This window comes from Strix uralensis, chromosome 15 (assembly GCF_047716275.1).
Source record: "Strix uralensis isolate ZFMK-TIS-50842 chromosome 15, bStrUra1, whole genome shotgun sequence".
Classification (NCBI taxonomy): domain Eukaryota; kingdom Metazoa; phylum Chordata; class Aves; order Strigiformes; family Strigidae; genus Strix; species Strix uralensis.
In genome coordinates, this window is record NC_133986.1 from 14,719,937 (window position 1) to 14,745,407 (window position 25,471).

General features: G+C 38.2%; 2 protein-coding genes and 1 long non-coding RNA gene across 13 annotated transcripts in view; 2 read left to right on the forward strand and 1 right to left on the reverse strand.

Annotated features, from left to right (window-relative positions):
* The window catches only part of PDE3B (phosphodiesterase 3B), an 88,232-nt gene extending 84,022 nt beyond the window's left edge, over nt 1–4,210 (forward strand). The window contains exons 15-16 of the mRNA XM_074885072.1: nt 1,061–1,310; nt 1,648–4,210. Coding sequence (XP_074741173.1) covers nt 1,061–1,310; nt 1,648–1,874 — 477 coding nt within the window. The 3' untranslated portion in view covers nt 1,875–4,210. The remainder of the gene's footprint in view (nt 1–1,060; nt 1,311–1,647) is intronic.
* Nucleotides 4,211–7,624: 3,414 nt separating this feature from the next.
* Nucleotides 7,625–24,742, reverse strand: CYP2R1 (cytochrome P450 family 2 subfamily R member 1). 11 transcript variants are annotated; one of them, XR_012631010.1, is made up of 6 exons: nt 23,704–24,742; nt 20,645–20,786; nt 19,724–20,356; nt 17,626–17,955; nt 11,533–11,789; nt 7,625–8,126 (listed from the first exon to the last, which is right to left on the reverse strand). XR_012631010.1 is itself a non-coding variant. In XM_074885079.1 (6 exons), exons 3-6 carry the CDS (start codon nt 20,649–20,651, stop codon nt 16,163–16,165), a joined length of 1,146 nt encoding a protein of 381 aa, XP_074741180.1. In that variant the 5' UTR covers nt 20,652–20,786; nt 23,086–23,268; nt 23,708–23,846; the 3' UTR covers nt 15,635–16,162. The 11 variants fall into 11 exon arrangements, 9 of the variants coding, with proteins under 9 accessions (XP_074741178.1, XP_074741180.1, XP_074741183.1 ...); XM_074885079.1 differs by lacking the exons at nt 7,625–8,126; nt 11,533–11,789 and adding exons at nt 15,635–16,338; nt 23,086–23,268 and having other exon boundaries at nt 23,708–23,846; XM_074885082.1 differs by lacking the exons at nt 7,625–8,126; nt 11,533–11,789 and adding exons at nt 15,635–16,338; nt 23,086–23,268 and having other exon boundaries at nt 19,724–19,920; nt 23,704–23,840.
* Nucleotides 17,606–19,363, forward strand: LOC141950359 (uncharacterized). Its single transcript, XR_012631012.1, has 2 exons — nt 17,606–17,746; nt 18,821–19,363. It is a non-coding gene; the product is annotated as an uncharacterized LOC141950359 (long non-coding RNA).
* Nucleotides 24,743–25,471: the final 729 nt, after the last annotated feature.

Genomic DNA, 25,471 nt, shown 5'->3' on the forward strand with positions numbered 1-25,471 from the left:
CCTTCTTTCCCTTTGGGAAGTTAAGTTCACTGGTACGTTTCCAGGTCAAAGAATATGTATAGAATCGACAAGACTGGAAATGTATATTCAGCTAACTCTTAGTGAAAGACAGAAGATATTTCAAAACTTTCAAAATTACATATTAAAAATACACATTAGTAACTAACAGTATTAAAATGTAGATACAATTTTTACAGTGCAACTTTGATAAATAAACCTATCAAGATTAACTGGAAAAAAGTCTGGAAATTTGTTGCCTATTTTTACATTTACAATTTCTGCAAGCTCCCCAAAATATATTCTACATTTCTACCATTGTTTTTCTGTAGTCAACTTTCTGAGCAGTTAACTATTTATGAGGCATCAACCAAGGATTGAAATATATATTTCAAACTAAGAAGATAAAGTAAACAACACTTGGGAGATTTAAGCAATAACAATAATAATCTGAAGCTCTTACACCTACTGTAAGACCTTAATATTCTAAGTTGTTCCTTTAGGAAGAATGTTTTTGTAAAACTATCAGGTCCACAGAAGTGCTGAGATAAGTGATTATAACTTGGAATTGTGTATGAGCAATTTTTTCTTCTCCAATTTATAAAATGGGAAAAAAACCCAAACCAACCATTTTATTCTGGATGTTATAGTTATGACTTTTGGGGGAAGCCATTTACCAGAATGTCTTTCTCTAGCTCATTACTTTCCCATTTTCTCTGTTCATCAGCTGAGCAATTGAAGTCAAATCTCTGCCTACCCTGAAGCTGTCCTGTAAAGGCAGAGGACAGGCAGCTCCAGTAGAACTAGTCTGCATCCATGCACAAGGGTGTCTCACAGCAAAGCTGAAGGAAGGATTATGGGCTATGCAAATCTGAGACATAATGTGTCTTTATTTTAAATTGGCCTAACTGCATTTTCATTCACTTAGTCTATAATATTAGCCTCTAGTAAAAAGATACAATCCATGTGATGTTTATGTGGTTTCTTAAAAGTAATCTTTAAAATGAAAATTTAAGGTTAATTTTGTGAGAAGTTCTGATAATTTTTTTCACTTCTTTTTCAGGGTGATGAAGAATCAAGTCTTGGATTACCTATAAGCCCCTTCATGGATCGTTCTTCTCCACAGCTTGCAAAACTGCAAGAATCTTTCATCACTCACATAGTTGGCCCCCTTTGTAACTCCTATAATGCAGCTGGGTTGCTTCCAGGGCAATGGGTTGATGAAGAGGAGGAGGATGCAGAAAGCGCTGAAGATGATGATGGAGCACAGTTAGAGAGTGATGATGAAGAAATGGAAGATGATCTTATTTTAAGTAAGTTTCTCTACTTCAACTGTTGCATATGATTGTCATTTAATAGATTCAGAGACAGCAATGATGATTGAAATTGTATAGTACAAGTATTGTAGATTTTGCCATTATGCTGCTTCATTAATTTTACTCTTTTAATAAAATTTTTGTTAATACCAGGAGACTTACAATTTGAAACAGAAACTCATTGTTTTCTTTTGCTGTGTCACTATTTAAATATTCTGAATAAGCATCCGTGTGCTTTGCTCAAATTTGCATCTTGCATTTGCCATTGGTTTTGTATATGCAAAATACAATTAGTTTGAATCTCAAACAATCAAATATGCTTATAATTTTACAGAAGCTCAAAGAAAAAAAGGTAGACGAATATTTTGCCAGCTAATACACCATCTCAGTGAAAATCACAAAATATGGAAGAAAGCGATTGAAGAGGAAGAAAAAAATAAAGCTGAAGGAGCTAAACTGCTGAATGAGATCTCATCTTTACCTCAAGCAGATGAAATTCAGGTTATTGAGGAAGCTGATGAAGAAGATGAGCGACAACTAGGAGAAGACAAGACATGCTAAGAAAACTTCAGTGGTTTCCAGTATGATGATAGCCTATTTTTTTTTCCACTGTGCTGACTTTAGCCTGACACAGTTCACATAAAATTGAAAGGCCTTAATACTGTGAGAGGATTCTTTCTACTCTAGTGGAATCCCACTCCTATGCACTTTCACCACACAGAATATGAAACTTTATTCAAAGATTGAGTATTGTATACCCTGATGCAAAGTTCTTTATGCCTTAGTTGGTATAAAATATCCTGATATAATGCTGCCTTGCTGAATATGGAACTCTTATTTTCCTTGAGGTACCTGCAATTTTTAAAAACATTCAGTGACTTCAATTACCAAAGTGGCAAGAACTTTTTGCTAACAAGGAAATGTGGGATGAATCCGAATATTATCTTGTTTATTTCATGTTGTTTTTGAACATGAATGAGAAAAAGTCTGTGCCTATATGAAAACTATGTTACCGTTGCAGTGCAAGCCTGTTGTGGGGTGTCTACTTAGTGCAGTAGTGTGCTTAATGTAGTCATCTCAGAGCAACTGTTCAAGGACTGTGACATAAATGCTGAATTCTGATATTTGTGGTTTAAAAAAGAAAAAAAAATCCAGGTGCATCTATTTCTGATGCTTTTTATTATTGTGCATAATCCAATGTTTTATTTTTGCAGAAAATATTCAGGTTTGCAGTGGGTGTTCATGATAATTCATTGAATACAAGGCCATTATCATCTGTTGCCTTGCTGGTTTGTGGTAGAACATTAAAAACCTGTTCAGCTACTTAAATTATTAAGGAATTTTATTCTTTTAGTTGTAATGCTATTTTTCCTGCCCGTACTCAGGTTCCTGTTTAAATACAAGTCAACCACATCATAGACTTTTATCTTGCACCGATTTCTGGTATTAAATTTTAAGGAAATAAGATCGTATTTCATTTATTCTTTGTATGTAAAACTTTAGGAGAATTAAAGATTTTTTTTTTTTTTAAAAAAAAGATAAAAGACATAAACTACTGTTTCAGAATGGCTAGTGTATTTTAATGCCCCCCCACATAATTTCTTCCATGACAGACATAGCTTATATTGCCTTCCAAGTTTGGTGTACATCCTGAAATATACATATGGAAAGTGGAACATGGAAACTTCGTGTAAAGCCTAATAGTAAGATAAACATCACTGTACTATATTACATTTTAGATTGTTGAGTTTTTAAATAAGAAACTTAGACATTCCACACAAATGTATTTTTAGGAACACTACCATTGTAGGTCTAATTTAAAAAAAAAGAAAAGCATAAATTAGGCTACAAGTATGTAAGCAACCCACAAATAAAGCTAGTTTTACAAGTGCACTTCTAGTACTAAACATTTATATGCTGTGCAGTTGAATTGAATAAAAACAAATGCACGTGTGTGCAAGTTCCTAAATGTATCTTAGCAATTTGTGTTTACATCAGTTGACTTGAAAAAAGGTAACATTCCTATGATAACCTTGTGTAAATTGCATTGCACTATTTTACACAAACAAATTTTTATTCTGCTCTTTGATTGGCCAGTTTAAATAACTGAAAGGAATTCTATTTTTATTTTCCACTAATAAGCTTTTTGTTGATCCATTTAGAAGACCACTGAAACGTGTTTTTGCTGTTTTATATATTCAGTGCCAAATTCCCCTTTGCTGCCATTGTTACTATAACTGCATTTTTTGTAACATGAGCAGTGTTAAAACCAGATATTTCTGTCATTAATAAAACGTTGCACTATTGAAGCTGGCACTTATTGATCATTCACTTGTATTTTACATTTGTTGTTCATATATTTTCCTAACAGACAATTTGAAGACTACAGCAATTATACTTGTTTCAGTATGCTGTATTCTCAGCATTTTGTTTAGCCTATGTGTTTGTATATAAAGAATTCACTTTAAGACTGTTTAGTTTCATTTTGCTTTGACTGAAAAATGATGAAAATGAGCTTGTCTAAAGTTACTGTTATTTATTTTACATGATAGTTTTCCATTTAGCTTTCCTTTTAAAAAAATATTACTAATATAAAGAAACAATAAGAAGGTAAAAATAACATTTTATGTTTTACTAAAGCATTGGCAGCAATTATATCTGGTGACAACTTTGCCAGCAACTTTCTTATCTCAGGTTTCCCTTAAACTCTTTAGAAATACTGAAGCAATTTTAAAATTCAGAAACAAGTAGCAAACCTCAGCGTTTAATAAACTATAATGCTAATATGTATTTCCAATTAGATATTTTCAAGTTACAATAGCTTGCTTCAAAGATATGTTTAATTATGAATGTATTCAAAATCCACCTTAAAATATCTGTTATTTATGTATACCTAATATCTGACTAATTCTTACTTTAATAGCAAGAGGAAAAGACTGTACAGATGTCATCAATGGTTCAGGGCATATTTGCAGAAGTGGATGTAACTGTAACTGAGGGTGTCTTAATCTTTCAAAAACAGTAATGGAGGGTCATTTGGCTGTTGATTGAGATGTTGTCAGCAGCAATATATCTCCATATAAGGCATATCACTCCTATGCTGGTAACAACCCACTGAGAAATTACAACCAATTTAAATCTGTGATCATACTTCAATTCACAGCTACCAAGGGATGCTAAGGAGCACAGAAAAGCACACAAAAGAACACAAAATACTTTCTAAAGCAACACTCACCCCTTTGTCTTGTCAAGAAGTAGGCCAAACTAGCCTACCCTGAAGTTTATGCTGCTACAGGAGATATACCTTTTATGGATAATATTCTCAGGTTTAAGTAAAGTCTTCATCCCCTTTCCTATCAAGACTCTCCCATCTCCTCATTGCTTTCTCTTACAACGTATGTTGGATTACTTACTCCTATGCATACGGTGCACACAGAACTAGAACTGCAGTTTTCAGTGAGGACCCGATTCCCTCCATGCCTCTGGAGACCTCTGGGTGTTATGGTGGTGCTAAACTACTTGAAATGAACTACTTGGATCCTCTTCCTGTGAGTTTTCCTCCATGACAAAGTTAGATGGCGAGTCTAAGATTCAAACTGAAAGGACTGGTGTAACATTACTTAAGGTAAGTCCAAATGAACAAAGTTTGCACAAGACCTGATTTGCTCTGTGCATAGAACCATTTCATTTCTCTACTTGTTGCATTCAGTTTTAACCACAACCAGCGGCCGGTGAATCAACAAAAGGAGTTAGCAGAATTCACGAGCTCGCTTTTAGCTTTGGTGCTTCCTCCTGGGCAGGCATAGTTGAGGCTGGGCTTCTGATTCCTTAAAAGTATACACAGAATTTGGGGTAATTCAGTGTGTGGCACTAACATTCACAGGGCAGCACTTTCCCTTTTGTCCAATACACATTTGAGAAGGTGTGAGAGGTGCAGAATGGGAAGTGTCACATACACCAGTGAGTGTGGGATCAGGAATCCCAGTCTGTGAGACATGTTTTCGAGTAAAAGGATGGAATTATCTTAGGTGATGAGAATTAGAAAGGTGATGTAAGGATGGCATACACACACACATAAAAGATATGTTCTTATTCAGAAGAGAGATAGTTTATTTCAAGTCAGCTCATGGTCTTCAAAAGAATACAGAAACAGGATATCTTTTTGGTAAGTCAGAATATTTGGATTGTTAGAAATGAAATTAAAATAGAAATAAAAAATTATACTACTAATAACAATACAATTATCATAACTTGTGATGCGAGTTTAAGAAAATTGATTTTTATGTGGCCCATAAAGATTAGATGAGAGAAAATAAATATATGAGGTTGATTAAATGAGGTACAAAAAATATGATCAAGGCAGTATTTTATTTTGCTTTTTTTCCTCCAACTTTCTTCAGAATTGTGTTTCTGGACAACGTCCTTCTTTATGTCTGTGTTAAAGCAAATGAGGTAATGAATTGCTTTCATTTTTGCAGTGAAGGATTTTCCTTTCAATATCTTCTGAAGTAAGCCTTTAACTTACTGTAAGGATCATACTGCAGATTCTCAGAGATGAAGCTGGCAAAAAACCACAACTGTTACCTGATCCCTATCTGATCTTAATAAGGCCATAGGCAATTAGTACTTTTGTCCTCTGCTAAATGAGGAAGAATAATGTCCTGTATTTCAGAGGAAAGAGGAAAGAAAGCTTACGGACTAAACTGTTATAGCATAAATATTCCAGTGCACTTGAGTTTCTAGTTGGCAGTGACCCTCCTGGCCTAGTGTGTATCCCCCACATCCTTATGAATCCAGCTATTAGATACACAACGCTTAACCGAGCAATCTGTCTCAATGGTTTTGTTGTCCATTTGTTACCCTTGCTTCTCTAAGACACTTCTGGCTTACACTTGAAATAATACTTCTGGTTAGTCTCATTTCTGTTATCTGCAATACTCGTAAAAAAAAAAAAAAAAAAGTAGAGTAACTAGCAATTGCTTGTTTTGTTAATAACAGCATTAAGCTATAAAAAGTGGTTCCAGTGAAGAAACTGTTTTTCTTTGGTACTGAGATTGAAACATCTGTCCAGAAATTGGCTGCCTTTAAATGCTATTGTTGTGATACAGTCGGGATACAGTATAACGGATGCTTAATGTATTTAAGTGATTGGCACTTATTTGGTTCTATGTGACACTACAGCCACTCTTTAAAAAGGGCATAACGCAGTCAGAAATGTTTGACCGGAAGGTTTCTTTTGGAATCTGTGCACTGTGAGTCATCTGATTTCTGTACTTCAAGACATCACAGGTGATAGCAACTGGTGTCTCTGACAGGTTCTACTTACGCAGGCTGTATTACCTGGCAGAATGTTACCATCTGTGAAATCTAAGCAAAGAGAGTAAAAATTTTATACAGAGGAGAAACCTTCTGCCTTCTGGTTTGTTTGTGAGGTTTCAGGAAAATACAAATGTGTAACATTAAACCAATAGAGCCTTTAAATAACAGTGAGAGAGCATAGTGTTTCAAATGATTCCTACCATTCACCTTGTGATTTGTCCACGTTCTAAATATCTTGCCAAAAAACAGGTGATGAGTCACTTCTGACTCATCTCTCCAGATCAGCAGAATCCTTTGCACCTTGAATGAGATCAAAGTCTTTTCATTTTACTTGCATATAAAACAAAGACTAATGCTTAGCTTAAAATGTAAGTATTATACCAAAAATCCAAAGGGTACGCTTGACATTACTTATTGCATATGGGGAGCAGACTGCAGACTTTGTCACCTGTGCCAGTTAGATGTGAAAACTTGCTCCTACATGTGGTCGTTCAAACGGAGTTAGTATACCCCTCTTTCTTTTATCGTGATATTAATCCTACTGGAATTTATTAATCTCTGTGATATTGCCAATTTATCTGACTCAAATATTAAATAAGCTTTCTCTCAGTCAAAGAAGTGAATAAAGAAGCACTCCTATTTATCTTTGAGAATAGGTTTGTAATCATTTTGTTCTATTCATCATAAATAAGGCATTACCAAAATACTGTTTCTAATTTCAGATGTCACACTCCAGGAAAAATATCTGTACATTAGACAGATTGCAGAATTCCAGTACAGACCAGTGAGACTGACCGGAAATATGGAATACGTGGCCTAAAGAGAATGAGAAAGATAAAACTAATTAGAGATTTTTCTGAGTCTAAAGAAAACGAGACTTAAGTGAGATATTCTAAGGTTTTAAATATTTAATAAGGATGCGTCAAAGAGCAAGGTAATCAGAATAATGCTTTCAGTGTTCATAGTGTTTAGGACGAGAAGTAATAGCTTTACATTGCAAGGAAGAGTCAGGCTCAACATGGCTAATTGTCTAAGGATTGAGAGGGCTGTGACTCACTGAAATAGACTGCCTTAGAGTATGAAGGGAGGTCTTTGAAAATAAAAAAAAAAAGTCAGAAAACCAGCTTTCACGTATTACTGGGCCAGATGAGTGAACTGAATAACTTACTGAGATCCTTTCTGAACCTATTTTTTAAATACTAGGACTAGAGATGAGAGCTGATATAGATCACTTTAAATACCAATAAGAAAGAGTGCACAATGATAGAAAATGTTCAAATAATAACATTCAAACGACAGGAATTGGGTATGTCAACTGAATCTCTATTTCAGTGAATATTAAAAGCTTTTCACTTACTGAGTAGTTAACTGGTAACGCATCTCCCAACAGAAATAGTCTTTTTATTTGTTGAGGGAGAGTGCTAGAATCCTTTTGAAAAACCAGGCAGGGTTTGAAGCTCATCCAGAGTTAAGGTTCTGTCTAGTTGTCAGCTTCTGAATAAATGGAAATGGAGTGAGTAGCCAAATGTTTTTTAGAAAATGATTGTCTAAAGTTAGTTTGCTAAAGCTTATTATATTTTAAATATTTGTCAAGCTATATGGTCCTCGCTAGATCTTAAGAAAGTGCTTACTTAAGACATTTGGGAGTTGCTGGATGCTTCTGAAGGTGATGTAATTCATATACTTGCAAAGGGGATTTGTTTAAGCAAGTGGGGATTTTTAGATCAATTTTAGCCCTTAAAACTGAGTTTTAATTGCAATCAACAGTAAATTATTCTTTCAGTCTCTTTTCAAATATACAATCATGACATTCATTATGACATGAAGAACTTGAATATCCTGTAGACTGTATCTACAATTTGTGGTGAAGTAAATGCGATATTAAGGTATGTTACATTTTCCTCTATATTGTGACAGTTTAGACTGTACATTCTTTGAGAGAGAAACGGTATGTCCTTATACAATATAAATGCAATGGAACAAGATCTGAAGATGCCTTGAAGGAGCTTTAAAAAGCAACTTTTATGCTTCCAAAAAAGAGCAATTAAATTAACTTCCTAATTTATATAGGCACAAGAAGGGTCATAAGTACCTATGTTTTTCTGGGAGAAATTAGGCTTATCAAATTCTGCTGTGATGCATGTTCACCAGCATTGTTATTTTAACTAAGCTTATTGTGCAAGTTGAAGAGAATTTGGGGCATTTGGACTACTTAAACAGGGATGTGTCTGGAGAAAGGAAACTTAATTACCTGAGAATACCCAGAATTCTTCAAGATGTTTTATCTATAGTGATTCTATTACCTAATTTTCATTCCTTATTGGTACGAAACCCTGTCTGGATTATTTATATTAGTGAAGGACCTGAACAATAATTGAGCCAACCTTTTTTCCCTCATTTTAGTGAGGGTATAAGAGTGTCCACGGGGTATACAACATGGACACTGTTCCCTAGATGCTAATGGTGGGACTAATGTGGTTAAGCATCCTAACAAATTAACTGTAATGTAAAAAACTCATCTTTTTTTATATGTAATTTATTTTTCATGCTTCTGATAAGTCATAGTTTATACAAATTAAAAATATTTATTTTAATATTTTTAGTACAAGCATAGAAAAGGAAGTCAGCACTTGAAAACAGCAAGGGAATAAATAGTAGGCTTATTCTGGTTTGTGGTATATTACTATAGGCTGGTATATATCACATGTAAAATTTTAGGCAAGCAGCCAGCTGCTGCGGTAATAGTAAACTATTGGATTAGATTGCACATTCCTGATATGCTCCATTATTTTAATGGATTTAATCTATTTGGAATGTTACTTATTCAGAAGAATGTAACAAACGTAATGTCTCCTGAAGTCTGGCAGTCTTCCTAAGAAATGACCACTCTGAGTATGGGTTCTGCCTAATTCTAATCACATCAACATTGAGATAGTTGACAGCCTTCAAAAATATCTAAAGGGATAATCTAGAAATGGAAGAATCTGCTGATCCTCAAGTTGTATTGTATGAAAGGACAAAATAAGGCATAATATTTCCAGAATAGAAGTTTAATTTGATCTTGATTAGACAAAGGGTTTGAATGATGAGGCCCAATGCCAAAAAAACACCTCAGACATCTAGCTGCTATGAAAATGCATGTCTGTACCTTCAACAGACCAATTTATACTGGGAGTTTACCTTTCAAATTCTTATTGAATAGTCCACTGTACTTGGCTGTGTTAGCTTGTGTTTTCATCATTCCATCTATCTCACCCAAAGATAAGTTCTGACCTGGCATCTTCACCATGAAGATTTTTTTTTCCCCGTTTATCTTTAATCCTTACATTTTCTCATTCAGTGCATTGTTGCAAAATTTACATAATCTTATTTTTACCCATTTTTTAAAGTGATTTGACTATCTTTGAACTTGCTACTTTCCAGGTGAATGTGCTATCTTAACAACAGAATCTGCCTCATCTACCTGCTAGTGTTTGTACAAACAATTAAGCTCAATTCAGGCTAAAAAAAAATGCAGATTAATAGTTTATTTTCACTATACCAACAGGCTGAATCAGAATTAGATTCAGAATCTGATTGCGTAGCAGAACAACATACTAAATCAAGAAAAGACCTGCTCGCTATGTGAGCTCAGGCTGCTTTCACACTTTAATAGCTAGCAAAGGTCTGGAGTTCAGAGAGAACAGTAAATTTTGTAAGCTGATGATTAGGACAGGAGGGACTACTGTAAACTTATGTAGTTTACTTCTCATGCTGAAGACAGTGCAAATTAGAACGAGAGCACAGAAGAAGGGTCTGCTAACTGATTTTAGAATTTCTGTAACAATCCAGGAATAACTATCCTCCCTGCTGATTCTTCATCTAAAGCTGTTCAAAGTATTCACCTGGTTCCTAGTTTAAAGATATTTCACCTTGACTTCTATTTATATTCTTGTCTACTTACAGAAGAGATCTTTTATCAGCTTTTTGTTCTCTGTTTAGATAGCTGTAGACTGTCATCAAGTCATTTAATCATGTGTTTGGTAAACCAAGCAAATGAATTGTCTTGAATGTTTCACTAGCCATTGTGTTCTACAGTACAGTTTTGTGGTGTATAGTCTGGAGACATGCTTGACTCTCCAACTTATCCAAAAACTTTCCAGTGGTCTGAGTGTGTCACCAAGTCTGAAATAATAAATCATTCTGAAATGGTAATATATTAGCTTGGACATGGTGCTGCCCTGATATGATCACATACTATTTGGTTAGCTTGTAAATCAGTAGAATTACGTTGCAGCAACCCAGCATATATAGCATAAACATATTCTCAGTAATTTTTACAGCTTTATAGGAACACTACCAATTTTTTTAAATGCTCCTTCAGTTATAGGCAACAGAACAGGATGCAGTATTCAAGGAATGCTTGTGCCAGCACCGAGTGCCTACATAGCTTCTGTATCTGTTAGCAGCTGAACTTGATGACCTTAAAGGTCTTTTTCAACCTGAACGATTCTATGATTCTATCCTCACTCAGTATTCTGTCAACACAGGATCTTTTGGCTGCATAGTTAAAGTTCATGTTTAACTAACAACCCACCATGAATCCCAAGCTCTTTCAGAATTGCAGCTTTTCAATATAGATTTCCCTCATCCTATGCCTGTTTTCTATGTCATTGGCTCATAGTCATCTGAATTTATATTTAGACACATCCAAAAAGGCCAGAGTCCAGAAAGTAAGTCCTTCCTTCTATTGATGTTGGATCTGGCCCACAGGAGGTCAAAAACATACTCTGTGAAATGAATAAATTGTAGTGTGAATATATGAAATGAATGTAAATCTATTGAATTCTTTTCAGAATTACAATTTTATAACTTCTGCAACATTACTAGAAAATAGAGTGATCTTGTATTGGAAACTTACCTGCACGATGATGATGCTTAAGGAGGAATCACCAGAAACGAATTCACCTGAAGCTCTGGTTGAGTCTAGTTATGGGCAAGGAACATTTGGAGAGAGATGCTGAATACCACTGAATAGAGACTATGCTAAATTCCTGCAGCGTAAAGTCGGTGCACGTCAGATCATCCTGTGCAGTACAGTACTGTAACACTGGTTATCAATGCTGCATACGTTGTGGATGCGGAATTATTCTCCCACTTGGAGTACATCGAAGTTTCCTTTGCAAGAAAACTTGGTGTAAAGGAGATGTGCACGTATGTTCAGCAGTTTTAGATTCATGTCAGTAGGAAGAAGACAGGGGAATGAGTCCACAAGCATGCAGAATGGTTGTTAAGGTTAGGCTGGGTTAATAAGCAGAGAAACTGCATTAGTGTGATGGCCATTATACAGCAGGTACCAGTTAAGCTCCTTTTCCCTTGCAGTCTAATATGTGCAGTTCTGCAAGAGCCTGTACATCACTAAAGCTAACCCCAATACCTCACCTTGGACACTACTATGAGCTGATTTGATATCCTGCCTAGACCATTAGCTTCAACAATTGTTGTTGAACACGATCTGCAAAGAAATGAGCTCACCTTAAGCATCTTAATGCAAAGTTGCTAGTTTGTCCTTGGCATGCTGAGTAACTTTGGAGGTTTGGACTGGCCAGTAACACAGTATTTTGAATGACATGTCTGTTCTCTCGACATACACAGAAACTACAGAGGGAGATATTTCTGTCCCTGTGCTGACACCTATCCTCAACAAAGCACCTGAAAATTTATCAGCTGCTATCCAGCCACCTGCAGGCTAAAGATGGCATTGCCATGGATCTCGAGGGCAAGGTCCCTCAGCTAGTGCCAGATCGTGGTCTCACATAACGTAAATTATTCTGGGTCTACGGAGAGCATATTCACTTTGCTCTCTTTACAGATTTCTAGAGTTCCTGGGCACCACATCTCCCTTTACACACAATATTACACATATCCCCGTAGCAGAAGGAACTGCTGGTTCTGCCACTCTTGCATCAGTGTTCAGAAGAGAATCTCCTGCTGGATAGCAAGATGTGTTGCACTGGGCCTGGACTTAAGTCTAGGAGTAGATGTAAGAATAGACTGTGTCTGAGAAATATGGCAGAAAGCACCCATCCTCATGGGACAGAAATGGCACAAAAGAACAAATGCACAGAAACACTTCTAGAGTCTCTGGTTTAATGCAAGTATACAAAACCAGAGCCAAGATGGAGAAAATAGATGTGGGAGAAACATACAGCAGCTCATAATCTTCCTGCTGGTATTACACTGGAGTTGGCTGTGGATACCTTTGACTGGGATATAGTAAATTAATACAATGGGGAGTTGACTATATTCTCCTCCAATCAGCAGAATTTCTGTGATTATACTCAGAAAAGACAACTAGTTATCGCTCAAGGAGAAATGAAAATAATTAATAATATAAAATCAAGCCTTAATCCTAAAATTCCTATTCCTTAAGGAAGACTGCTGAATCTAGTCTGCATTTACAAATACTGAACAAGACTGAGAAACAGTGCAAAGAACATGGCAGTAATCTCACAGGAAGAGAAAAAAAGCTGAAGTGGATTTTTTTCCTGGACAGACTAGAAAAAAGAATGATTCAAAGATGTACAGGGATTGAGAGCAGCAAAGGCAGACTGAATACTCATTTTTAGCTATGTTTACAGCAAGATGTCTGTGAAGTTCCTCTGGGAATAGCAGTGGAGTTACAGAGAAAGTACATGAAAGTTTCTTCTTGTGGTTATGATACACCTGTATGTGGAAATGGTGCTTCCAGTTCTAAACTGTCATCATAAATTCAAAGAGCTAACTCTGCAAAAGACAAAAATGAGAAGACTGTAACTGCTGGAGGGAATAAAATCTAGGAAAATGGTGAAACCAAGAGTGCAACAAATGGCATTAATATACAGAAATGGAGAGGTTACAATTTAAATTTCAAGAAATCTTTCCATTAGTATCTGGACACGTTCTCTTAGTCCAAAACATTTAAAGCCAGATAGGAAAAACTTCTGCAAATGGGAACAATCTTACCTCAACACACTACTTAATGTCTTTTTTCATCCTTAAATTCTACAACCAGAAGAATTATTTGGGGCGTTAATATGTCAACATTTAATCCCACAACAATGTGAAATAGCAGCCAGCTATGCTAAATATTTCAGCTGTAGAAAACTCTCACCAGGAAATTCTGAACATCTGGCTGGCTACTGATGTTCATTACTAATCAATCTTGATACAATGGAGAAATTTCAGAGGACTGGAAAAATCTATTATTATATCGGTATTTCAAATTATTAAATTGGATCATTAGGATAATTCTAAGTCAGAGGGAAAGCAATGAAAAAGTTGATACAGAATGAAACATGTAAATATCACTAAAACTGATATAGATTTATAGAAAAGACAGTTTGTCAAATGTATTTGCTTAAATGAGACCATAAATTGGCAGATAATGGTAAAAGTTTGGATTGATATTCTGAGGCTTTTATAAGGCATCTTGATTTAGAAACCAGAATGACATATAGTCAATATGGTTCTCATTGAATGGATTAAAGACTAGGGGGAATTAAATCTCAAAATACCTCAGCCAAAGGGAATTATTACTGGCCAGCTGCATTTTGAGCATAGCCCCCCCAAGAACCGGTTCTTGACTTCTTTTAATCTGCCCCCCACTTCAATTAGGATTATGTGAATCATGTTTTAACCAACGGATGTCCTAGAGTTCTTGCAACCCAGAAGGCAAGTCTGGATACTAACAAAACTCTGTCTGATCTCAGAGCACAGGGTGGGATTTAGGATCCAGAACTGTAGCACTGAACTCCTCTGTTCAGTATTGTTTCATCCTTGAAGGTGCCTAAATTCAGTAGATTCCACAATTTTTACTTTAGCATTTCACAAGCACCCACCATCTACTTATGCAGGTATCTAGAAAAGCCTCAATCTTGACTCCTAAGCCCCACTGTTTGCCAGTATCTTAGGAGTGGTTTATTCACAGCTTTTGTGGTGTGCCCAATGCACAGCAATCAGGTATACCTCCTTCCTCTCCTTGAATCTTAAATCTTCTTTACAGAAAGGCAGTTATTCAGCAAGAAGAGTGCCCTGCCCACCCTCTTCAGAGCACCAGGAACATGTGTTTGAGATGCTCTCTGTGGGACACGTGGGTCTGACTACCCTCAGGCAGTAAGTAATTTAATCTGGACCTGCTGCATCTTAAGTCAATAGGCTATTACATAAGTGGACTGGTATTAGCTCTGTTTGATCCTTCTTTGTTTCTATTTCAAAAGAAAGGAAGTACTTCTGCTCAGTGTAAGCTGAAAACATCCAGTCAGCAGAAAAACACCAATTCCTGCCTTTGAACTTTCCTGCAGCTCCAAGTTGAAGCATAAGCTGTATAAAGAGCAAGGTCTAATATTCAGCCCTGTCCTTAAATAGCTGTTTACTCAATGTGTGTTTTGTTCTGAACCCTATTCTGAGGCCCTACTTCTACCCACGTAGTGGGGTGTGGACATACCATATTTAGAGTATCAGGTTCTCCTGTAGGGCCTGCATGCATAAATCTTTTCTCTACCACTAACCATAAAACAATAGCTGTCAAGAATAAAGAATGAAGCTGGCAGAAGTCAAGAGTAGCTGTTATGCCCAAAACTTATGCTTAAAATCCATTTAAAATGTTTCTCCCAATCATATTTCACTCCCCCTCCCAAAAAGGACTCTTCTCTGGTCAGACTCGTGAGCAGCTTATTTTCTTGACTCATAGTATAGTTGCATGTGACTCTGGTAACACAAACACTGTCTTTTCCAGACTACTTAGGCAGAGATTAATCATTACATAATGCTTTTTGTTGGGAGGCAGTGGAGGACATGTGTCTGGAAATGCAGTAAGCTGGCAAAAAAGATTGCTGTAATTGTCAGGAGTGTAGCAGTAACTGAAGACTTTGTATATGATACTAAATGAGAAGCAAACTGTAAAAGATCTTAAAAGTGAATTCACACAGTTATCTGATTCACTAGAAAATTATGACCAACTGGGAAGACAGGGCAAGGAGAAGGAAGGATTAAAATGCTTTAATAGACTGTTTGTCAAGGCTGGAAAAGACAGTTTATTCTGAGTTACAGAAATGTAAGTAGATACCTTTAAAACCTTTTTAGCTATGTAAAATTAATGGAGAATTATAAAGAACAGCTTAGCTGGAATAATGTAAATGAGATTCCCACAGATGAATCCGAGTATAAACATTCTGAGCCATATTCTCCATGCTTATAAAAATATCCTCTCAAAATAAAAAGGATTGCTAAGTAATTAAGTATTTAAAAGCTGAATCAGAAGTTAGATTCAAAACAGATTTCTGGAGTGAAAACATCAACTTTAAACACAGGATGTGTTTCATGGTTTTGGTTGAAGGTTTTTTTGTGAAAACGAAGTAAAAAGAAACTATTAACTTGTGCACAAATAGTCAGAATTTATCTGCAAGTCCTTTAAATTTTTGTTTGTCTGACATTTAGAAATAGAAGGCAAAGTGGATCCTCAGCTGCACCCTGGAGCATTTTGCTCCACCTGCCAACCTAGACCCTTCTGTTCACCGCCTTTCTGCACAGATGAGGTATGGCTGTGGCTGTAATGTCATGCCTAATCTTGGTTTGAGATCTGGAACCACCCCATGAGGAAAACACAGGTGAAATCGTTGTAGTAATGAAGTGAAAAACAAAAACATTTCCATTCGAGCTAGTTGTTCTCCAAGACAATGTCTTCTTCCTGGATTGAAAAGAAGGTTTTGAAAAGACTTAAAATGTGTTCAGTTACATTTTCATTCTTATTATGAATAAGAATGGTCATGTCTGTGTTCTAAGAGGAGCTGTATGAACTTGGTGGTAGTATTCTTTAAGAGAAGATAGGTGATAATTTACAGGAAGAAACAGATTTTAGAGAATTTGTTTCTCTCACTACACAAATGACATTGTAACTAATTGTCAAATTTATTTAGATAAGGTGTTAGCTACTTTACCTTGTCTTGAAGCGCCAATCTAGACAGAAGATGTTTTTTAAAAATGATACTGTCAATTTCAGCCTTTGTCCCCTACTGTTTTCTTAATTACCTCTACTGCCAGTCATTATTACCTGCCAATTATTATAACTTGGTAAGTAGAAAGTTGAAACAGGTCTGGATAATGCCTTTAAATATTAGTTTCCATTCCATGTATGACTAGTTACAGGGAGTAAGTGTGGTTGTGGAAGACACAGATGAGTGGACAACATCTGGAACTGTAAGGTCAAACAGGCAAAAAGAAACATAATAGAATACACAATAAAGGTGGACTTCATCAAATCTAACTTTGGCCATTTAGATGTTGTGCATCTATTTCAAGGGAATTGTCTTGTCTCCTATTTTTTGGAGAAAGAGTATCCCACATAAGTAAACTAAGTCACCCTCTACACAAGGCTTTCTTTCTGGGGACTGCAGAGGTAGCCCTGGCAGTTTGCTTATATACAACACCTAATTTTTTTAGGTTGATAATCATATGTAAGGTAAATTATCCATTCTTATAGGCATCAAAAGACAAATCCATAATGATTCAGGAGTGCCAGAGTATTTCCCTAAAACAGACTGCAGTACTACATGTTGACACCCAAGCTAATTCTGAATAAAATCTGTGATTTTTGGTGCTGATCTAAGTACTGAAATTTGAAAGCTGGTTGTGTAAATCACCTGTATGTAATGACTTTAGCAGCAAATCACTACTACTTGTGAAAGGAATAACACTAATGTACTGCAATGATATAAAATGTATAGACTTCTCAGATAAGAAGATATTGTGCTTTTTTTGTTAGTTTATGTGTAATAATGAACTCATCTGTATAAAAGATATTATGCTAAAATGTGTTATGTCCAGAGTGCATTGTATCAAATAACTTTAAAATAGCTATTTCATCAGAACTGTGGATATGTTATATCATTCTGTCCCTTCCTGATTTTTTGCCATCACTTTTAAGTTATACATCTCTAGATTGATGAAAAGAAACAGTGGAAGGAATCAGTCTTACCTAGTGAAAAAGGAACAAATGCATCTTTCTTGACAAACTGCCCATTGCTGTCCAAAAATCTTTCAGGAAAAAACACTTCTGGATTGCTCCAGTATTTTTCATCGAAATGAACGGAGTAGAGGTTTGTAATGACTGTAGTGCCTTCAGGAATAGAGTAACCACGCACAACAGTGTCTTTGGATGTTGCATGAAAAATACCTAGTGGAGCTATATTACAGAATCTTAGAACTTCATGTAGAACAGCCTCGGTGTATGGCATTTTGCATTTCTCTTCTAAGGCAGGCATTTTGTTTGGGCCGATGACTAAATCAATTTCTTTTTGAACTTGCCCTGTTAGGAACAGGAATAAAAGCTGATGTTTATTGTGCAATATCCTTTATTTTTTAATTTAATTTATAAAGTATATACTTCTAAAAGGATACTGAAACATGAAATATCCTATATAAAATATAGTAGCTTATAAGCTTTTAAATTTAGACTCTATATTCCTTATCCTGCTAGTAGGAATTATTACTAGCATATATAGCAGTAATCTTCATTTTGAAAGTAATTATTCTTGGTAAAATCACGTTTTAACATACTCTTCTCTGCTTGTGTATATTTTTATTTCTGGAGCTCTTCAAAACTAAAGAAACAAGCAAAAGACTGCAAAGATAAAGTACATTAAATACTTGAGTGAACACTGAAATTAGCCACTTGAACTTTCCCTTGTCTGACTCTGCTATGATTCTTTAGAATTGTCACAGTGTAAAATCATTCACTCTTAACCTGAAAATATCTGATACAACACAGTGAGAGGGACTGAAAAGGAACAAATTCAATCATTGTGGTTTTTAAGTTATTTTAAAAATTAAGTTCACAGGTTATTTAAATAATCTCAAAGGCATTCAAACTGCCTCTTTTTTTCCTGATACACATTCTTTGTTGAAACTGCCAAACGGCTCCTAACTAAGAGTTGGACTTTAACAATTCATGTTGAATCAATAATGAAAATCTGGACAATGGCAGAAAAATTCTACCAGAATCACCAGGTTTTTCAACCTGAAGTGACAACATATCACATGAAAGTAAAGAGGTGAAGAGCAGCTTAGTGAAAGTACATTTGCAATGTAGTGGTGTATCATGTATAGTGAAATATTTGGACAGAGAAAGTCTAAATAAATGAAAGGTAACAGTAAATTTTATTTTTATCCAGATGAACGGATTTTGAATCCAAATTCAGAAACTCATTATATTGCAAGATCTGAGATCAGAAGATTATTTTAGGTGAGTGCATCTCTACAAAATCAGCCAATGCATCGGAGACACAATACTATAATGTTTTCTTGATCTTTATTGAAAAACAGTATCTTGGTTGGATCTTAACAGAGAAGGAATTTACCTAGGCTGCTCTTTCTCCAAACACCGAAAGTCCCAAGTTGAACTAAGCACTGCTAACGTTTTGATAGGAAAAGCGACGTGGAGGCAGTGAAACAAGGAATGTGACTGTTCACTTTTAAAGTTCAAACTTCTACACAAAATGTCTCGGCTGACATTCAAACATCTATTGCTATCTTACTTCAGAATGACTGTAACACATATTTTTAGTTTTATTTTTAAATGCTATTTTTGTTCTTCCAAAAGTATAAATATACATGTCTATAATACATAAATCTATGGCGAATTGTACCGAAATGGATAACCACAACCTGATTTACATTTCTGATGATGTTTTTACATTTTTAGTTTATTAATTTCATACCTAATTGCATTTGCTTATTATTAACTACATAGATTAGTACATCTGCCAACCAATACTATGCATCTCAACACTAAGCCTAAATATATTAGAAGTACTTTATTAAAAATATTAAAGCTTCATAAAAAAGTATTCACAAAACAATATGCTAAAACTTTATCATCATACTTGATTTTGATATCTGCATATAAAATAAGCTTTTTACATCTGTCCACAGTATATTTGGTAGATGATACAATAGAATAACATAAGCAAACCTTCCTTTTGATTATGCCTGTGGATCGCTGCACCACTTTGAAAAAGCATTTTAAATTTGCAATAGGAAAGTTTATCAGTTCCTCAAAATGTCAAAGTTCTTACCTTGGATGTTTGGATAAAGAGCCATAAATAACACTGCCCATCTTAAAACATTTGTTGTGGTTTCTGTCCCAGCTATGATGAGTTCTCCAACAGAGAAAATTAAATTTTCTCTTGAATATGTAGATTCTGGATCATTTTCATTGCAATCCATCTCATCTAAATATGCATCTACAAAATGTCGAGGTGACTGAGGCTTCCTATTTTCAGAGACACGTTCAATAAGCTCATGAAGAAAGTCATAGACTTCAGCTGCATTTTTAAACAGCTGCTGGTGTTTCCCAAATGGCAAGATACCAATCCAAGGAAAAGCATTATATAAAAATACAGAAGCACTAGCAGCTAATTCAATATTTTCACTAAAAATCTCAATCATGTGCTGAAATTCAGTATCTTCGTATGTAAAACGTTCTCCAAAAATAATCAAATTAGTAATGTTTGAAACAGCATTTGTTATCAAGTGCTTAAGATCAAATGGTCTGCCTTTGTATGTATCAATGGCATCAAGAAAAAAAATAGATTCTTCTGAAATTTTGTGTTCAAAGGACCTTTGACCATATCCAAAAATTCGAAAGGTATTTACAGCTAATTTGCGATGTTCTGTCCATCCTCTGCCATATTTACTGTTCAGTAAGCCTGAAAAAATATTTTGACACAGTATTTTATGCAACACTTTATTTCTCCTCCATAAGGTAATAAAATTATTTAACAAGACAAAAAACGAGACAAAAAATTACACACAACTTGCTATGGAACACAGTCCAAGAGTGACAATCTTTTCCAAATAGTATCTTTAAAGAAGCATCAAGTATTTTATGAAAGATAAAGAAGTAGAGAAAACAGCTAAAGCAAGTGTTTCATGTGGTCACAAACCCATCTATTGGACAAAAATTACATTTTTATATAAAAGACGTTAGCACTTACCTCCCATGTTTGTCAGCTTCTTAAACAGGGGAAGAGATGGTCTATCTGCAAAAATTTCGCTTTGATGAACAAGACATTCTTTTACTGCATCATAGCCATTCAGTACAATAGCAGATATACCTCCAAGATCAAGACTGAAGATCTTTTTGGGGAAAAAAAAAAAAATATTGTAAAATGCTATTACAACCAAATCTTAAGAACAAATAACGAAAACAAGTAAAAACAAGTAAAGAAAAAGTGAAACCGCACTAAACATCCATGCAAAATACAGACTGGAATAAACTTCAGTAGGACATACAGATACTCAAAGGCAATACAACTGTGGCATTACACAGCAGTCTGTTGTGAGCTAATTTATTCTGTCAAAAGAAAGTAAATTAGCCCACACTACATTCTGTACTTTGCTGTGCACCTAAAGTGACCAGCTCTCCAAAGTAAGGACTGGGGATGCCTTCATATAGTCATTAAAAAAATGTGAATTTGTTACAACAAAGCATATTTTTCAGAAAAAATGTACTGTCCCCTAACATGAGCAGATATAAATAGATATTAGTATAAGTATATACTAAGTATAAATATATACTTATAAGTATATAACATAACATTATTAGATATAAGGTATAGTTTTTATATAAGAACTAAAGTACATCTATTGTCTACTTTTTTTGCTGAGACAAATAGGGAGGAAAGCTTTACTACTGTACCTGTTCCTCCTCCCTGCCTGAGTCACGGTAAATCCCAACAGCTTAATTTGCCTAGGGGCACTGTGACTGAAGCTAGAAGCTCATATCAAAGAGACTTCTAACATGTCACTTAGTAATGGCAGTCACAGAAGTAGTGTCAGTTGAGAGAACCACCAAGCTGCACCCAGTCCTTTCTACCTCTGAAACTGGACACCAGCTTACTTTGCACAGGCTCCCAAAGAACCATCAGGTGATAGAAGTGAGAGCCATGATGACCACCACCAAATGACAGCATAGCCCAGCTAGTCCCATCTCCTGTTTCCTGAAGTGCTTAGCACTAGATACTTTGGAGAAAGATGCAATACATCCTGCAGAAGGCACATACAGGATAAACAAAATGAGAATCTTAACCTAAGTTTTAAAAATTAAAACCTAGGCTAAACTCAAGATTGTAATCCTAGATCCCTTTCTATACTTTTCTTAGCATTACAAATCTGTATTTTTACCTATACAAATCTCTAGTTTTTCCTTTATCTCAGAGCTGTTGACCTCCACAACATGAAATGTTAGCCTAATTATACATTCTGTGACAACTGGGTTGTCAAGCACTGGAACAGGCTGCCCAGGGAAGTGGTTGAGTCACCATCCCTGGAGGTATTTAAGAGCCTTGTAGATGTGGTGCTTAGGGACATGGTTTAGCCATGGACTTGGCAGTGCTAGGTTAATGGTTGGACTCAAGGATCTTCAGGGTCTTTTCCAATCTAAATGATTCTGTGATTCTACGACTAGTTTGTTTTAGCAAACTTGATATTTTCACTGTTAAAATGGGTCTTCTTTTTCATGTGACAAAAAGACACTCCCAATACATTTCTGCGAACCATTTGTGAGTTTTGTATACTTTGATCATAGCTTATTTATCTTGCTTCCTATGTCATACATAATTTAAAAAAAAAAACCCAAACAACCTTTCATTGTATTTTTCCAGAGCCCCCTAAATCCTGATATGCCGTCTTCAGGTTCCCTCAAATTCTGCAGGATCCTTTCTGACAGCAGGAGACTAGAATTCCAGGCAAGCAGAAAGCTTAGTTTATTCGATGTCACATTTTCCTTCCTATTTCCATTCTATTTGGCCTAATATTTTGCTTGAAACACATTTACTTTTTTCTATTGCCAAAATAAGTGAAACAAAAGATAATCCTATCCCTCCGTTTCTGATATTTAGCATGCTTTTAATTCATGTACTTTGCTTCGTTTCTCATTCATAATAGGATTGTGACTTACTCTGTTTCTGCTCTAGGTTTCATAAATGACCTGGACAAAAGCTTTTGACAAACTTGAGTTCTAGCAACAGATTTATTTGCTTGTTAGGGGTGTTCTATTTAAACACGTCTAACAGTTTGAAGGACGTGATTTTCTAGACAAGGCTTTGTTTGTTGGATACAAAGCTCAGTCCTCCATAGACCTCCAGTGATAATGCTGCTAAGTAAAACACCACAGAGGGTTATAAATAGTTGGGGCACGCCGACTGGCTGGCCAGGGGGTGCACACTGACTGGCCAGCTGCCCCCACAGCGTACCTGCGCGCCCACGTGTGTGCACACACAGATGCTAATGCCCGCCTGCCCTTCCCTGCTCGATCTGGTTTGGCTTTAACTTTTATGAAACTGGTAAGAATAGGTTGGTGGCTTGAAACTGGCTGATGAAAAGAAACACCTGATATCGGAGAAAGTATGAAAAAAAGAAAAAAGTCCATTCTTACATAGTTATACTAATCGTAAGTAATCCAAATATTCCACTGAAGGTACTTTGAAGCAACGTGTTTTCAGTGAAAAATGTTGCATTATCCAAGTGCCTGCCATTGGGCTGTTGTAACTTTGCTACCGTTAGGGCCCTGCTGCCGTGTCCGAGACTCGTGGATATGAAACAAGCGCGTTCCTTCCACCTGCAGCAGGACACCGGTCTCAGCATCGCACCGACCACACGACGGCACCGCGGGGACGGGGCCGAACCCCCCTCCCCCGCCGTCGGCCGGCCCCGCTCCCGAGGGCCGGCCCGGGCCGCCCTCCCCGCCGGGCCCCGCTGCCCCGGGACCCTTGCCGGCTCCCGGTAACCGGCGGGGGCGGGGCTGGCCCACGCTGCCTCCTCCGCAACGCGGCGCGGCTCGTTCCCCGACGGGGCGCCGACACCGACCGCCGCTCCGGGCCGGGGCCGGGCGGCTTCCCCCGGCCGGACGCACCGCGCTGCCGCCGGGCCCGGGGAGCCGCCCGCCCGGCCGCCTCTCCCGCGGGCTCTGCCGCGCCGCCCCAGCCCGCCCCGCTCCCGCTCCGGGGTGGGGGGTGCCCCGAGGAGGCGGCAGACGCCGCCGGAGCGGCGGTACCTGCCCGTGGATCTGGCTCTGCCGCCGCATGTAGACGTGCGGCTGCTCCGCGCCCAGGGCGTGGATGTTGCCGATGAGGGGCAGCCCGGCGGGGCCGGGCGGGAAGCCGGGCGGCCGCCGCTGCTTCAGCAGCTGCCGCACCACCAGCGCCAGCACCGCCGCCAGCAGCGGCAGTAGGAGGAGGACGAGGAGGAGCGGGCCGGGGAGGAAGGCCGCGCCGCTGCCCGCCGCCGGCCACATCACCCCGCGCCGCCGCGCCGCTTCCTCCTGCTGCCGCCCGCCGCCCTCACTTGGGCGGTGGCAGCCCCGCCCCGCGCTCATTGGCCCGCGGGGGCTCCGCCCCTTCGCCTCAGGGGCGGGGCGGGGCGTCCCCGGCGGGCGGGCGCGGGGGTCCGGGGCAGCGGCGGGTTTGGGGCCAGCGGGGTCTCGGTCCCCACGTGCTTTGGGTTTGTTTTGTTTTTTTGGTTTTTTTTTTTCTGGAGTAATATTAAAAGTTGCTCCCTCCAGGTTTATGGAGCGTTGCAAACCCCCGCGTGCTGACGGAGCGCTTCCCACCCTGGCCTTGGCAGTGTAACAGCGGTTATTTGCTCCTTGTAAAGTCCCCGCGGAAGCAACCCCCCCCCCCAGTTTCGAGATGCCGTTCCCGGAGCCTCGTCGGGTCTAGGGAGCCTTGAGCCGGTAAATCCCTCTGCGTTCCCCCCTGCGCTTCCCAACCACAACCCCGGGAACCAGGGCCGGAGCGCTGCGGCGGGCGGGCAGCCAGGGCAGGCGAGCAGCCAGGGCCGGCAGGTAGCCAGGGCCGGGCCGGGCAGGCGGCCAGGGCCGGGCGGGCAGCCAGGACCGGGCGTCCCGACGCTCGCAGGCGGCTCCGCACCGACGGAAAAGTCCCCGGTTCATGTGACCAAGCAGCAAAGAAGTCACATAGGTACCGTGTAGGGCCTCGTTCTCAGCGGGAGGATGCTCAGGGGAGAGGGCTGGAGCCGCTCAGACCAAGCCCATGTACTGCAGAGCTAAGCAAGCTGTGCTGCTGTGCCGTGTGACGCTGCTGAAACACCCAACACACTCGTGCTGGTTTTGCTATTCCATTACTGCTCTTTTACAAGCAATTTTAGGTGTAATAGAAGCATTCCTGCCCTGTTAAAATTTCTATGCTATGTGTTTCCAACTTGAGCTTGCTTTTTGTTGAATTCAACTGAGAATCTTTACATAGATTCACAAGAACATTGATAAGCTCTAAACTGGTAAAGAATTTATGCTGATGAAGTTCATTAATAACCTGACTGATCAAAATGCACTATGTCCTTGCTAATCTAGCCATTGAACACTTAATTCTCAGTTCATTCCTGTGATGGGACATTCTGCTTCGAATGTGGCAGTACTGACCTGAGCGTACATGGCACAAGCTGAGGAGGGCCCCAGATATTGCTCAGAAGACAGGTGGTCAAACACAGTAAAGGCCGTTGCTTTGGGAGTGCAGAGAGGAGGTAAGAGCTGTGGATACAACAGGGGAACAAGGAGGAGAGCTGGGAAGTAACACAGTGTAGCTTCTTGGCTGGCCAGCTGGCTGCGAGGCTTCTGCCAGGCTTGGGGGCCATCACACTGGCTATGTGGGTGCTTGCTGAAGAGAGCACGAGGCTATGAAGTGTAAAAAGAAAACAGGATTCAAAGAGTGTACTTGCTCACATTTGCCCAGGATGGGTAGGTTGAGAAGGAAAGATAAATGTCACGTGTATTACAGAACAATACACCAGTAACTTTTACCAAAGGC